Source organism: Lytechinus variegatus, chromosome 14 (genome assembly GCF_018143015.1).
Source record: "Lytechinus variegatus isolate NC3 chromosome 14, Lvar_3.0, whole genome shotgun sequence".
NCBI lineage: Eukaryota > Metazoa > Echinodermata > Echinoidea > Temnopleuroida > Toxopneustidae > Lytechinus > Lytechinus variegatus.
Window position 1 is genome coordinate 1,960,402 of NC_054753.1, and position 15,907 is coordinate 1,976,308.

Here is a 15,907-nt window from a genome sequence, read left to right on the forward strand (position 1 = left end):
CACAACATGCACAGCTATGGCTGATGAGTGGAATAGGGCAGAATTAAAATAAGTGGTCAAAATTTAAAATGTTTAATAGACTGAGAAAGTTTCACATATTTGATTTAATTACATTTGAAAGGATTTATATAATATTGTCCATACGCACGCTTGCATGAGCACTTAACAGCTGCTCTTCTGAAGTCGGGGTAATCATTCTGCATTTATTTCAAAGCACTTATAGAGACTTCTGTTGAAGGTTGTGATAATTGCTATAATTAAGCAAATGAAATTATATTTAAGCAATGATATTGGAAGTGAATCATTACAAACTAACCAAATTCATCACTGGGTCATTATCTTTTCTAGTTTCCAAGTTGAAGGAGCTTGGTTTCCATTCTAAAGACTGCCGGAAGGCCCTAGAGAAGAGTAATTACAGGTTAGACCTAGCAGCAGGATGGCTGCTAGAGAACGCCAAGCCGATTCCTTCATCAAGTCCTGCTCATAGTCCAAGGGACGCGCACCAAGAAGGGAACAGTGCTAAGATGGAGATTGCAGGGATCGAGGTATGTTTGGTCAGCTCATGTCATTTTATTTCTATTTTTGTCATATTATAACCCATCTCCATCAAACATCATTTTCAGAGAATGTCCAGGGTGCGGTAACACAAAGGTTAGCGATTAATCGTATGCTTGATTTTGACAATTGATTGTACATTGTAGTCAATAGAATAAATTGTAGCAAAAATGTTTTACGATCATTTCTAAGCTTTGTGTTTCGGGTCCCAGGGCTTGACATAATCCAAGAATTGAATTAGTCCCAGGCTGTCAAAGGCTCTATTGCCAGAGTTGTAGAGTAGTACTGATTTTCAGTATTTAATACTTAAAAGTGAGAAAAATACTGATAGCTTAATGTAAAATACTGATTTCTAAAGTTTCAGTTTTATGTGTTGTCCTTTGGTATTTGTTGAAAATACTGATTTCCTCACCGAAATACCGAAATACTGATTTTCAACTTAAAAAATACTGAAACGTTCTTTTTCAAGTTGGCAGCTCTGTATTGCAGTGGATGCCCTGTTGATCGGCCTCATGCCCCCCCCCCCATTGGCCTAAGACTTTTGTGTTGTATTATTTAATGTGCCCTAAAGAAAATGGGCCTTGCCCTAAATATATCAAAATTTAAGGCTTGCATGTACATTCCAACAAGAGTTTTTAAACTACAGTATATCGCTCTGCATACTAGATACATTGTGGGCTTATGCATCCTACGGGGTACTCATTTAAAGCCTACATATAGGTGGAGAGTATAAAGGTTGCTTATTCTTTTCATTCTTTCTTTCTTCAAGGTACGAGCTGGTTCTCTGGCCATCACTCTCATCGATGACTGCGGTAACATTGACATCCCTCTGATAGAGATCTCCTGTCAGAATCTCAACTTCTTCCAGAAGCTTCTCCCCAGCGCCCAAGGCCAGGCATCCTGCGTACTCTCAGCTGATTATTATCACAGGAGTCTATCGGGATGGGAACCATGCTTAGAACCTTGGAAGTAAGTTACCAACGTTTTATAATGTGACAAAATTTACAAAATACAGGGAAAATACAAGCATTTCAAGAATTGATTGAAAAGGCACAAGAAATTGAGTAACAAAAAAGTGCAAAGTCATGAAGTCATGAGGATCTAATTGTTATATAATAGAACAAACCACGCATCAATAGAAATCTGCTGATTAACCCTATCTAGGCCAGGGTATTTGGGGGGCCTCCCTTGAGATCTCGGCCGCCAACTGCTTGACCACGCCGAAAATTGGCACACAGGTTGCCAGGGACATAATCTACAAAATTGTGTAGTAAATAATTTCATGCAAATTGCTATTAAGTGATTCTGCTGATTTATGCATAATTAGTATGTGAAATCATACTTTTTTCTTTATCTCCCTAAATAAAGCTCCAAATATTGTTATTTTTGGTATAGAAACTCTTTGTGGTGTTCTTAGCAAGTGTACATGAAAAAAATGTGATATCAGATCAATTCTTATGTATTGTACATGTATGTATCAATATTTCTTATGTATCATATTGTTTTTTGCAATTTCTTATGTATCTTTTTTTTTAACCTTTTGTTTGTCATTGGTTTTTCAGTGAAATTTGTTGAGGACTCTTCTGGATAGGGTTAAACCTCTTCGCATTATTAGCATGTGTTTTACCGAACTATATTCTGCATACATCTGGGCGTACATGTATATAATGGAAACTTACACTTTTGAGGTCCGTATTACGTGTATTTCCATTTGCTTTATCCTGTTGCAATCAATCACTTTATGCCTACTTACTTGTCATTCTTTGTGTAGGTGCAATGTTGAATGGATCCAGCAAGCTGCAAGCCAGATGTATGGAGAAAAGCTTTTTATTCAGATGAAAGGTAGGTCCCTCAATATCTTAGCATAAGATTGCTCCATAGAGGGGTACTCCAAGCTGTAAAATAATACTGTTTGAACAAAAAGAGCAAAGTTAAACAAGATTACATTGAAATTTTGTAATCAAGTAATTATATTTAATACATATATTATTATATTATAAGTAAATTAAGTTTAAATGAGTTGCATGCATATTTAGAAAAAAATATATATATTATCACAATGTCTAACCCTAAACCTAACCTTAACCCTTGGCCTACATCATAGACGAACTAAAGCTCGGAGCTTTCGTCGCAGAAGCAAATGTCATATCATCGAGTCACTCACATATTTTATGTTCTTATTACGTACAGTTAATGACAGGCTGGATCTAAATGTGACTAGCGCCCTCATTGATCTCTATAGCAATACGAAGAAGAGCTGGACAGAAGACTACTACAGCAAAGGAGGGTATGTAACTTGTGGTGCAAGAAGTTTTGTGATCGTACTGAAAACTTGTTGGGGGAGAAATGTAGTGGGAAGAAATATAGGAGGAAAGAGGAGAAGGAAGAATAGGAAGAGGAAAAGGGAGAGAGTGGGAATGGAGGAATAGGAGGAGGTGGAAGAAGAAGAGGAAGAAGAAGAAGAAGCAGAAGAAGTAGAAGAAGAAGAAGAGGAAGTCGAAGAACTAGAAGAAGTAGAAGAAGACAAAGAAGAAGAAGGTGGAGGAGGAGGAGAGTGGCAGGGGGAGGAGGAGGAGGAGAAGAAGAAGAAGGAGAAAAAGGAGGAGGAGGAAAGGTAGGAGGTCAAGGAGGAGGAAATGTAATAAGAAGAGGAAGAGGAGGAGGGAAGGGGATATGAAGAAAATCAGTAGGGGAAGACGGGGTAAGTTGAGCATAGGGGCAAGTTGAGCCACCAGCCCCAGGCCAATAATGAATGAGTCAGACATTGTGGTGGTGTCATGTATTGATGATCCATAGCATAGCCCCTAACCCCACCACATTGTTTTCAACTTTGAAACAAAAAGTAGTTTTTTAGAGGGAAAAATATGAATTTCAGCCAAAAAAGTAAAAAAGAGTGTGAAATAGATAAGTGCTTTATAAACACACACGTCTTTAAATATAATAAAGACATGATAACAACATTATTAGTCCAGGTATGGATCTTCATTCTTGTCATAGTCTTTTATATGATGGATGCATAATAAATGTGTGGATACAAAATTATCGCACTGAGTTCGGACTGGGGTAAGTTGAGCCAAACGGCATGGGGCAAGTTGAGCCATGGTAATTCCTATGGTAATGTATCTTAAAAAACAAACAAACCATTAAAATCGATTGAAATGTTGGCTGAAAGGAGCAAATTTACATGACTGCTCTTTTCCTTTTAAAGGATGTTAGTATTTATAGAGAATTAGCAAGTGAAAAGACTTTGAACAAAAAATTGACATGCTGGTTCTCCCCTCATACATTTTGTACATAGTTTTTGTGGCTCAACTTACCCCAGAAGGTGGCTCAAACTTACCCCATATATGGGGCAAGTTGAGCCATTTGACATTGTTTTTTTCAAAGGTCACGATGACTTTCAGTGTGGGGATAGAAAATTATATATAGGTGGAAAATATTTCAGAAGAATTAAATTTCAAGGCAAGGTACTTATTTCGACAAGATTATTAATCATATCAATTCTAACATGCAAAAAGCAAAAACTGTCACAACTTACCCCGCCTTCCCCTACTGATTTAGCTTTTGCATTGACTATACTAATAAAATAATGTAATTACTGCACCATATATTTCATCTAGAGCTACTGGAAGTGGAAGGACAAGATCACCGTTTGTTCCCTTTGCGATCAAGAATGAGTCGGGTTGTAAACTCTCATTTGCAACCCTCACAACTACTCCCAATAAGTAAGTCGGTAATTTGAATTTACTCTGCTTGGAAATTCCTTAAAACAATAATCCTTGTAGTACATCTGACACTTTTTTCTCTAATTATATAATATTGACTGGCCTTGAGGGGAACATCAAATATATTGCCAGCAAAAGAATCATATTGGCCCGAGTCTTTAGACGAGGGCAATATGGGTCTTTTAAGGGCAATATATTTGATGTTTCCCGAAAGAAGAGCCAGTCAATATTGTTATTATCATCCAAATCAGATATCTAGAGCAAAAATCATGCATAATGAGGATATTTCTTTTAAGAATAGAGTTCTATTGTGTCATGTTAATATCGGTTTACCATTATGACGTACTTGCAAGCGCTCGGATCCAGCGTTGTCTTTATTATGACGTATTTGTGTGCGCGGATCCTTATGAAGCGTATCTCTTTATACGCATCCACAAATGCCCGGATGTGAGACCAGGGAAAATACAAAGGTATATTTTGCATCGTCTCTGCATGCAAAGTAAATACGCGCATTGAGACCGAGGAAAATACAAACAATATACCTACCCTTCTCGATATTCAGAAAAATGTAGGGCAATACGGTTTTGTGAATGACCAGCTCAGATGTCTGATACGGGTGATAATCTTTTTTATTTCATGATCTGCTAAAGCCATGATAATTTAAGAGCATGCAAACCTTATCAACTACATGTACAAAACAGAACCCATGTCACAGAGGTCCCATACTGTACATGTACATGTAGGATATCAGGCGTTAAAATTTTATGGCTTTAGCCTGCTTCATAATTAAAGCTATATGAATCCACTAATAATGCACCAAAATTGTTGGGTAATTTGAGTCACAAATGAAGAAAGCATTATTAAATTAACAAATGAAGAATTACATGTTAAAGGGGAATGAAACCTTTGGAACAAGTAGGCTTGTGTCGAAACAGAAAAATCAAAGAATAAGAACAAAGAAAGTTTGAGAAAAATCAGACAAATAATGAGAAAGTTATGTGCATTTGAATATTGCAATCACTAATGCTATGGAGATCCTCAAATTGGCAATGCGACAAGGATGTGTGGTGTCACATGTGAACAACTTTCCCTTTGATGGAATATAAAATACCCTCAAAATGTCTCTTTTGTTTTTTCTTTTGGTGAAACAAACTGTTTATCTATGATGTATTCTTTAAAAATCTGTATTACATGCCCTCCTATAGAAAGAACACATGATCTACTGATAGATATGATAAAAGAGGCAATTTAAGTGAAATATATACTAAAGTAATGGGGAGAGTTGTTCACAAGTGGCATCACACATCTTTGTCGCATTGCCACTTTGAGGATCTCTAATAGCATTAGTGATCGCAATATTCAAATGCTCATAACTTTCTCATTATTTGTCCGATTTTTCTCAAACTTTCGTTGATCTGTTTCTTTGATTTTCCTGTCTTCACACAAGCTATTTTGTTCCAAAGGTTTCCTTCTGCTTTAAGTATCCGAAATGTTTGGATGAGTGGACCTGCACGTACATGTAAAATAATGAAATAATGAAATGTGTTTTACAGGGTTGTATCATCGCCTGAAGAGAAGCTGAATACTGAGAGAACATTCAGCACGTGGAAGGACGTCCAGTCAGGTCAGGAGATACCGTTTATGTTTGAAGAAAAGGGAAAAGCAAGGCATCGGGTAAGTCGTGGAAATTAATGTCAGTGCCACCCTGTCACTCTTAAAGGGGAGTGAACTGTTTGTGGTCTCTCATTGACTGTGTGTTATGAATGCTTAGTCTTAAAGTTTTCAAATATCTACTTATACTGCAAGGAATAAATTGACCTGTAATCGCATTTGTATAGAGACACTAAAGTGTTTGAAGAGGTAGAGTAACTGTTTTGCTACTTGGCAACATAATTATTGCATAATAGATGTATTGAGTAATTAATGAGCAATGTTATCTTTCAAGTGGGTCTATATTGCTAGACTACACAAGCATTATGAGCAATGTTATCTTTCAAATGGGTCTGTATTGCTAGACTACACAAGCATTACGTGTCAGGAAATGTGCCCCAGATTAGTAGTTGAGGACTCGAGATGGTGCTATTAGTTCGTTTCTGCAAAAATGTCCTTTGTTTCTAAAATACCCTTATGACATTTGAAAACTTAAAAAAAGGTGAGGAAAGAGTTAAGGGAGAAAGACATAGACAGATACATCCACATTCCTATACCTACATGGTTTATTGTGTCAGTCACTGGCTGTCAAAGTATTCACACTGTAATAACGCAGGATAGTAGGAACACACACTCCTATATACAACATGCAACTGTGGACGTTGGTGTCTGTGTGACAATTTACCAGTAAACGGGGACATCAGGGATGCACGCATTTGTCACATTTTTCAATGTATTTTAGCTCCATTTTTTTTCTTGTCTTGTTTGATCATTTATTTTCCATAATCATATAAAAACAGTTCATTACAATGCAAATCAAATACATGCAATAATATACATTCATAAAAGTAAAATACATCTAAAGTGTATTCAGAATGCCTTTCAATGAAAACAAGAAAGGGTAATACATGCTAAATTATTTGAAAATGAAAAAGGGAAACTAAAATAAGGCCATGTGGCCCTGTAAAATAAGTTCCCTTATATCTATATCTAATACAATAAAATATATTATGTGTTACTGAAAGACATGTTTGTAAAAAAAACAAATATGAATTGTGTCAGAGGAACATCGACAAAAAATATGGCAATACATGCACTACTTGGGGAACATGTACGTGTCAGTATTTGGATAAAAAGTATGTTTTCAAATGTTTTTTAAATGAGTTTTGGTTATTATGAAGAGAAATATAATTTGGCAATGAATTCCAAATGATTGGTATACTACATCGAGGACACTTTTCTTCATACATAAATAAAACTTTCCAACGATGAAACTTATATAGATTTCTTGTATTGTAATTGTGAACATTAAGATTTGAAGAGAACATAGTGGAAATATTATATGGAAGTAAATTGTGAAAATACACGTAACCCAACACTGCTCTTTGGTACTGATATAAATCAGTTATATTCAAAGTTTTGAGTTTTATAAAGAGAGGAGCAGAATGGGCAAGGTAATGGCTGTTGGTGCAAATTCACAAAGTATTTCATTTGCGGCTGTTTAAGAGGCTATTAGAGAGACAGAGTGAGAAAAAGGGAGAGAGAGAGGGGAGAAGGGCAAGAAATTTGAGGATTTTGGTATAAGCTCTCTCTATATTCTATTCTTATAGAACACCCATGAGTTAAGAGTTCACCAGTTGGTGGTAAAGGTAGATGGTTGGGAACAGCTAACACCAGTATCTGTGGATAAGGTTGGGGTATTCTTCAGACATGCCAAGCCGCATCATAACCAGCTCTCCAGCATTGTAAGTACTTTTATTTATTTATTTATTATCAATTCGGCAATGACAATATAAAATAAATTTCAACAAAATATAAATATTAAGCAGAGCCGTAGATGGGTACATGTAGCTTAGCTGCCTGGGTATTCATACTCATTTGCATTTTCGATTCAGAGTCCAATACGCGTTCATTTTTTTCACATAATTCTGAAAATGTTAATATTTGTTGGATAGTACCCAATGCATCTCAGTTTTATTTTAGCGCTACTACTCCAGAAAAATCATCATGATGTTTATTGGGACTCTGGAGTAAAAAGTTTCACTTAAGAGCTAATACCTCGGTCACATTTGCTCTACTTCTGCCATACGGTGAGTCTAAAATAGCAGTTTTATTCATATTTATTCTAACCACCTATATGTAGCTATTAAAAAAAATGTTAAAACCGCTGTTTTCGACTCCCCGTACGGCCGTCATAGAGCAAATCTGACTGAGGTATAAGCAGAACACACAACTTAACTGTAACTGCTTGATAGGAAAATCATTAAGTTATCATTTGTTTTGCATTTTCACCGGTTGATTATCAGCATTTGTCGAATCTGATACCATGTATTAATTCTGATTTGTGTTCAGTTCTCGGACCAGCAACCAGCCAGGGTTGTTTTTCATGTGAGCTTAGAGGGCGGTGCACGTAAACTAATCACAGTCCGATCTGCATTGATGGTTGTTAGTCGTCTCAGTGTACCCCTTGAACTAAAACTAGTCAATCCACAGTCTTCTACCAGTAGTAAGTACCTCCATGGTTTTTACATTTCCATATTTCCATTTGTTTTTAATTGTTCGAAATAGACATGAAATGAAATACTCAGAAAATTTGCTTTGCCCAATTGATCATAGGCTCGGCAGCCACTGTGCAGCGCCAGATTGGTGAGGCTCTATCCCTTTAATCGTTGAACGCCAAACAGGGTAGCAGCAACTCCCCTCTTTTAACGTCTTTTGGTCTGACGCAGCCGGGGTTTGAACCCCCGACCTCCCGGTTGTGAGACGGACGCTCTACCATCTGAGCCAACACACCGGTTTCTGATGCTCTTAGATGGTTTTTAGTCGTTGTATTGTTTCTTTTGAACTCAAACTATTCAAACCACACTCTAATTGGCATTATTGGTTGTTAGTCTTAGTCATTGATAATTAATACTTACATAGCATTTATCACAAAGAATCCTGTCTCATACTGGTGAAAAGTTAGTAGACACCGTCTGATCATAATTTCTATGTTTTAATTAGGCAGTCAATATACAGTATATTGTTCATCTAGAACAGATAACCGGGTTTATTGTAATTGTTTCCCTTTTTATCAATAAAAGGTGATTTAAGAAAAAAAAATTGAATTTTATATCTTAAAATCTTGAATATCCCTTGCATTTTGAAAGTTCTACTGGACCTGCAGTGTACTGCAAAATTGTCTGAAAAATGGTAATGGTCAAACCGTAAATCTCTCAATATTTTGATTGTGTTTTCTTTGCAGATCTCCAATACCTAACGTCCCTGGAACCCGACCAGACTTAGAACATGCACATTCTGAATATATGCCTTTGAATTTTGAAACTTGAATCTCAATATCTCTAATCCTTGCCCTCAGGAAACTCCAAGGGACCTACACTGTACCTGCATTGTCTGAAAATAACTATTGGTCAAACTGCAAATCATTTCAATACATGTATTTACATCAATAACTGGGATATACCCATTTGATTTGCTAGTTCATTACGATGAACCTGCGTGCCGAATATAGAGTACACAATTTTTCCTGCGCGCGCGCTGCATCTCCCTACCAACGCACTATCCCAAGATCGTCGCGCAATTTGGCGTCCATTTCCTCTTTTACTTTCGCCTGCGGTCGAGTGCAGTCGCAAGCTAAGTACACTCTCAAAATTGCATTTCTGTTTTCCGTTTGGATACTTTATTGTGCAATTCTTCCCTTATTTCAATCTTATTTTCTCTCATCTAAGATTGTTATAGGATTATCACGTCGCGCGGAGCTTCCGTGATATTATTTTAACGTTTCTTGTCCCTCTTCGTGAGTTTGTTTTTTAAAGATACGTTTCTCACAGGCGGGTTGTCTTCACCTCTCCGCCCCATAGCTCCGCGCCTTCCTGCTCGGGCGTTGTCTTCGCTCCTTTTTAATTCTTTTAATTCTTTTTATTCACTGACTTCTTCGTTTATACGACTTGTCGTGAATTTAATTGATTTATTTCTCCACAGATAGGTTCTGTAGGACGTTAGGAGCGTCGTATTCCAGCCTCGTTTCAAGTTCTTTGTCTCTTGTTTCGAGTTAGTTGATTGTTCTTTTGTTTCAATCAATCCTTTGTTCTTGTATTTATTAATTGAATTAATTGGTTAATTGATTAATTAATTAATTGATTGATTCTTTTAATTCTTGACTTGCTCCTTTGCCTCGATTCAAGTTCTTTGTTTCTTGTTTCGAGTTAGTTGATTGTTCTTTTGTTTCAATCAATCCTTTGTTCTTGTGTTTATTAATTGATTAATTATTCAATTAATTTTAAAAAAAATATATATATTTTCTTTCCTTCACAAGAATACTTAGAATTTTTTTTTTAGGAAGCCGTCTCCTGTCAGCGTTCGTCGCCGTTGACTCGGCCTTCCTTCTCGGGAAAGCTATCTTTGTTTTTCCCCCCTTCCTTTTCAAGTCAGCTACCGGTCTCTGGACTTATAATTTTTTTTTCTTAAACTTCTTGTTTATAAAAAAAAAAAAAAAGAAAGGGAATCTTACTCCCCTTTTTTCCTTAGCTGATCCTCACCTCAAGAAAAATTATTTTTTTTTTCTTTTGAACAGGTGAAGACAACAAAAAAAAAAAAAAAAAAAAAAAAAAAAAAACTTAGTGTTTTCTTCTTTTTAGATGCTTCCCCCCTTCCTTCTTTTCAGAATTTTGGCGGAAGCAGATTCTTGTTGTGATAATCAAATAATTAATTTTTCTAACGGACTTCAGGGACAGTGTCTCTTAATAATTCTTAATTATTACTGTTTCCTTTGTTCTGGGATTTTACCTTGTATCATCCTTGTGAGATCCGTTTTTGACTCTCAAAAGTCCGCTTTTTGAGGTCCTTGTCTTCTGGGTTGGGGTTTGTTACCCCCCCCCCTACCCCCTTCTCTGTTTTTTTTATCTTACTACTAGATCACCCTACGGCAATAATGAGCCTTTCGGACTCTCTTTCTGAAGAGCCTCAGGCGACTGCTGTTTCGGGGCCCGACACCGGGGTCTTATCCCCCACCACAGGTAGTATAGATAGCGAGAACAGAGTCAGAGCCCCGTGGGCTCTCAAAGGGGTGGAACCGTGGACGCGCGTTCACGTGCCCCGCTTAATAAGGGTGGAACCGTGGATTTGCGACCACGTGCCCGCACGGTGATGGCCAAGGCTTCCGTCCCGGAACCTGAACCTTATTGGGGAGCGTCGCACTAGTACAGAAAACGGCGACTCCTCTAGGGCTGTCAGACCCACCGGCCATCGGGTCACCTAAAGTCCGGGGGGAGAGCACGGGTCTCTCCACCCGGCAAAGACTAGGCTCGATGCCGTGTAAGACCCCTCTAGGGAGCGTCGGCAAAGGGCTACCAGCCCCTAGTCGGAAGAGGCACCTGAGTCCGACCGTGTCGGACTCTCAATTCAATCTGACGCCGTCAGATTCGGCCGACGCCTCCTCTCGCTCGGCTAGCTCTCCCCGGGGGAGAGCTAAGGAGAGGAAGACAGGCGCAGCCCAGCCTCTTGTCCCTTCTTCCGCTCCGGCGCCGGAGCAACCGAAGAAGAAGAAAAGAAGAAGAGGAGAACCACAGACGTAAGCCCCGCTCCGTCGGGCGGTCTGTCCTCTGATTCTTTTGATGGCCAGGCCTCTCAGCTTCTCAAGCTAATCTAGAGTGCCCTCCAGCACTGCGGGTTTTTACCCCCAGGCTTGCCTGCTTCAGCCGACGGTACTACCAACCGAGCGGATCAAGCAGACACCGGCCATCCAACACACCTCGGAGAGTCACCGGCAATATCATGTTTCGCCGGCTCACGCACCTGCAAGGGAAATTCCCGCTAATACACAGGTGCTATCGACATACGGGCGTCGCCCGCCATTATGTCACCAGACTCCCGATCATTATACCCTCTTCTGCCCCCCGGCGGGGGCCGCATAGAAGAGGAAGAAGAAGAAGAAATTCTAGGTCGCTAACCCCGCTGTGCGGGCAGACCTTCCCTTCTGATTCTTGTGCCGACGGCCAGGCGTCGTAACTTCATGTTACAACAGAACGCCCTCGAGCACCACGGATCTTCATCCTAATGCTCTCTGTCAGCTAAAACCGCCGTGTCGAGCACCAGGCAGGTCAAGCAGACAATCACCGTCTCGCACCTCGGAGAGTCACCGGCAATATGATTCGCCGGCCCACGCACCTGCAAGGGAAATCCCCGCTAATACACAGGTGCCATCGACATACGGGCGTCGCCCGCCACTATGTCGCCAGACTCCCGATGATTGTTCCCTCTTCTGCCCCCCGGCGGGGGCCGCACAGAAGAGGAATAACAAGAAGAAAGTCTAGGTCGCTAATCCCACTTTGCGGGCAGACCTTTCTTTCTGATTCTTGTGCCGATGGCCAGGCGTCGTAACTTCATGTTACAACAGAACGCCCTCGAGCATCACGGATCTTTATCCTCATGCTCCCTGTCAGCTAAAACCGCCGTGTCGAGCACCGGGCAGGTTAAGCAGACATTCGCCATCTTGCACCTCGGAGAGTCACCGGCGATTTCATGATTCGCCGGCTCACGCACCTGCAAGGGAAATCCCCGCTAATACACAGGTGTTATCGACATACGGGCATCGCCCTCCATTATGTCACCAGACTCCCGATATTTGTGGGTCAGGCGTCGCACATACTCCCATGAGCAGTGCGGGTAATTCACCCACGCTTCATATCAGCTTCAGCCGCCTTGCTAAGCACTGTGCGGCTCAAGCAATCACCTGTCCTCTCACACCGGGCATTTATTGAAACGCTGTTCACCTACACGGTGACCCCCGTTTCTATGCAGGTGCTTCCGACATACGGCTTTCAAGCATCAATATGTCGGCAAGCTCTCGGTGACCGACGGCTGGACGTTGCATCCGTTCAGGCTGCATCTATGCGTCCCCGAGCATTACGGGTTCTTATCCTCGTGTTCTCCGTCATTATAAGACCGCCGCGGTCTTATTGCCGGCGTCGGGTATTGAGCGGATTGAGACTTCTCTCGCCAACCCGCACTCCGGGGAGCCATCGGCGAGTTACCTGCATGGGTATTCCCCTTTTTATGCAGGTACTCCCGAATTCGCCCTCTACGTCAAGCCCACGTACGGCGACGACTCCTTCAGCGGTAACTCTCTCCATTCTACCCCCTAAGCGGGCCCGTAGATTGGAGGTAAGAATCTCTTACATACCGCATGCCGCACTTCTCTCGTGAGAATGTTTGGCTGCTTTGAGGGGGCAACCTATCACGTCCGCGGTCCGTCCGCCCAGGCGACGGGACCGTCGGTTTCTGGCCTGAACCTCACTTTCTATTCGAAAGTAAGGGTGCCCTGTCTTACTTAGCTCCTACCCTTGCAAGGCCAGAGTCAGGGCTAGTACAGACACCCGTCCTCCAGCGATCGCCGCTGAAGAGAGGGCGACTCCGATATGAGCACCATCACCGCTCAGCGGTATGTCTCACTACCTCATAGCTCTCCGAACTTATGAGTATGTATATCGGATCTGAATGTCACGGCGATTTAAAGTTCTCCTGTGCTTAGTAATCGCTACGCCTTCACCACCCGGTGCATTATGGTTATGTTAACCTATTGTCTCGTATTCGGGCGGCTCGTTCGAGCCCTGCCCGAGCTGCCATCACCGGTCGTCCAGCCGGACACCGCCCAAAGCACCCGCACCGAATACCTGGAGGGAATCAGCTTTTCATATGCTAGATATCCCTCCTGTTGACATTCACAGCTGTTCCCCGAGTCCTTCCTGGTCGGGTAAGCATCATCTCGGAGGAAAGAAACCGCCGTACATCTCATGAGATTATTGGCTATGTACGTGCGTTCAAGCTTGTTTAAAGCCCCAGACTTCTCTGTCGGCATTCTATGCCTACTTTCTGGGCACACCCACCGTACCGGGTCGGCGAGTTTACACCAAACAGTACGCCTTCAGACCATCGGTCGAGCTCTAACAGTCTATCTTATAGACTGCCCTCTATGTGGGTCAAGCTTGCGGGCGTCTCCGCCGTTTCCTCCTTGTGTGGAGTGGTCTACGGTGGATGTCTTGCCGTGCCCATTTGTCGAACCGTCTTCTTATTTAGAAGCTTTTTCACTCGGCACACTCGAGTCGCCTCGCATGCTGCTTTCATCCTCCCTCCATGCAATGCATGTGGCCATGGTCACCGCACGACCGAGGATGATGTAACCGTGGATGCATGTATGCTTATGCCTACCTAACCACAATCACTACGACCCGCTTTTTCTCGGGCCGACTGTGGATGAGTCTCTCCATGTAAGTGATTTACTTCACTGGAGTTCTTCTTTTAGAAACTTAGATGCTCATCCCCCACTGCTTAGGGCGTCATTTTTGCCGCCCCCCGCAGCTTTTTGGAACTCCTTATTCTCCGATATCGGACTGTTCCACGCTGCCGCAACCGGCGCCGGCGGTGCTTGCTCTTACGATCACCTGAGAGACCAGGCCTTGTGGCTGTTTTCATAAACAACTGGTTCTCACCGCAGACTGATGGAAATTTTTGTGATTATTTTCCTCAAGTCTCCCTCCTCCTTCGCTTGTTTCTTCAAGCGAGGACATCGACACTCTTAGCCAGTTTCCGTCCCTAACTTGATAGGACAGGGCCGTTGCTACCTCATTCGATTCCGTTGGGAACGTACTGTTGAGGTATCATATCTGGCGATGTCTGTTCGTTAGAACATCTCTTGATTGTCGCCTTCACGTAGGATCATGACAGAGACTTTTCGCCAGCTCCCTCTGGCGTACACTTGCTGCTGCTAGGGATTCCCCCGCCCGGCGGTCATCCATCGCAGCCTAGCCTCACGGGCTCTCTCGGCAATGGTGGCTTGAGCCAAGCCACCTCTTCCACCGCGGGCACTGCACCCTCAGATGGGTGCTTCGATCAGTACGGGAGAAAGGGGATCCTGAGTTCTCTCTCGATCACTCGGTCTATCACACTTTTGTCGTGATGTGTACCGCGCTGTTTCTCTGACACGCCCGGTTGAGCTATTTTAACCAGACTGCTTTATTCTACATAGGCAGCAGGTCCGCGGCATTTCTTATTAAAAGGATGGCACTCAGTCGCTTTCTCGACCCTTGACTGCCTTACGAGTGGTTTTCTTCTTAAATCCCTACTCTCCGTCGTTCCTAGTCCCCTTCGGACCGCTAGTAACTTCTGCCACAGCTCTCTATCAGAATTCTGCAGATGTTCTGCCCTCACGCATTTGAGACAGATATCGAATTCTGGGCGCTTTCTCCCACGCGGAGGCTTCTGAGATCTCTCGCCTTCTCAGATTGTTCGATTGATCACTTACTGAGCCTTAAAGCTACAGTTTTCCGATCACGATTCTTGTTGAAATTTTCAACAAATTCCGAATTTTACGCTCTAGTCAGCTGGTGATGTTGTTCTCCTGACACTAGGCCGAGGGCCCATGATACTTAGTATCATTCTTCTTGGGCTCTTTCTTGGAATCGTCGTTCACGACTTCTCGAGGTCCGCCTATTGACGCCCCTCTTTCCTTCACTCCTTGCTCTTAAGGACTTCTCCACATGAGGCTTTATCGCCTCCCCTGTCCGTAAGGCAACGGCCTTTGTGTCTTCATCTCCCTATTTTAACGCACTTCTTAGTCTAGACATGCCTCCCTTCACGTTGAATCCGTGTTGGTCTAGCAAATCAAATGGGTATATCCCAGTTATTGATGTAAATTATGAAAATACTTACCATGATTTTCTTATTTACGAGATAACTGGATATACCCATTTGAACCCTCCCTCCTACCCCTCGCCTTGTGTGACAACATGTCTTGCCCGCAGGCTCATGAGAGGAAATGGACGCCAAATTGCGCGACGATCTTGGGATAGTGCGTTGGTAGGGAGATGCAGCGCGCGCGCAGGAAAAATTGTGTACTCTATATTCGGCACGCAGGTTCATCGTAATGAACTAGCAAATCAAATGGGTATATCCAGTTATCTCGTAAATAAGAAAATCATGGT

General features: G+C 41.9%; 1 protein-coding gene across 2 annotated transcripts in view; it reads left to right on the forward strand.

Annotated features, from left to right (window-relative positions):
* The window catches only part of LOC121427645 (vacuolar protein sorting-associated protein 13D-like), a 110,245-nt gene that overhangs the window by 57,448 nt on the left and 36,890 nt on the right, over positions 1-15,907 (forward strand). For both annotated transcript variants that reach the window (XM_041624150.1, XM_041624151.1), the window contains exons 40-47: positions 349-545; positions 1,325-1,524; positions 2,327-2,397; positions 2,746-2,842; positions 4,176-4,280; positions 5,834-5,954; positions 7,541-7,675; positions 8,283-8,436. In XM_041624150.1, the coding sequence (XP_041480084.1) occupies positions 349-545; positions 1,325-1,524; positions 2,327-2,397; positions 2,746-2,842; positions 4,176-4,280; positions 5,834-5,954; positions 7,541-7,675; positions 8,283-8,436 (1,080 nt within the window). The remainder of the gene's footprint in view (positions 1-348; positions 546-1,324; positions 1,525-2,326; positions 2,398-2,745; positions 2,843-4,175; positions 4,281-5,833; positions 5,955-7,540; positions 7,676-8,282; positions 8,437-15,907) is intronic.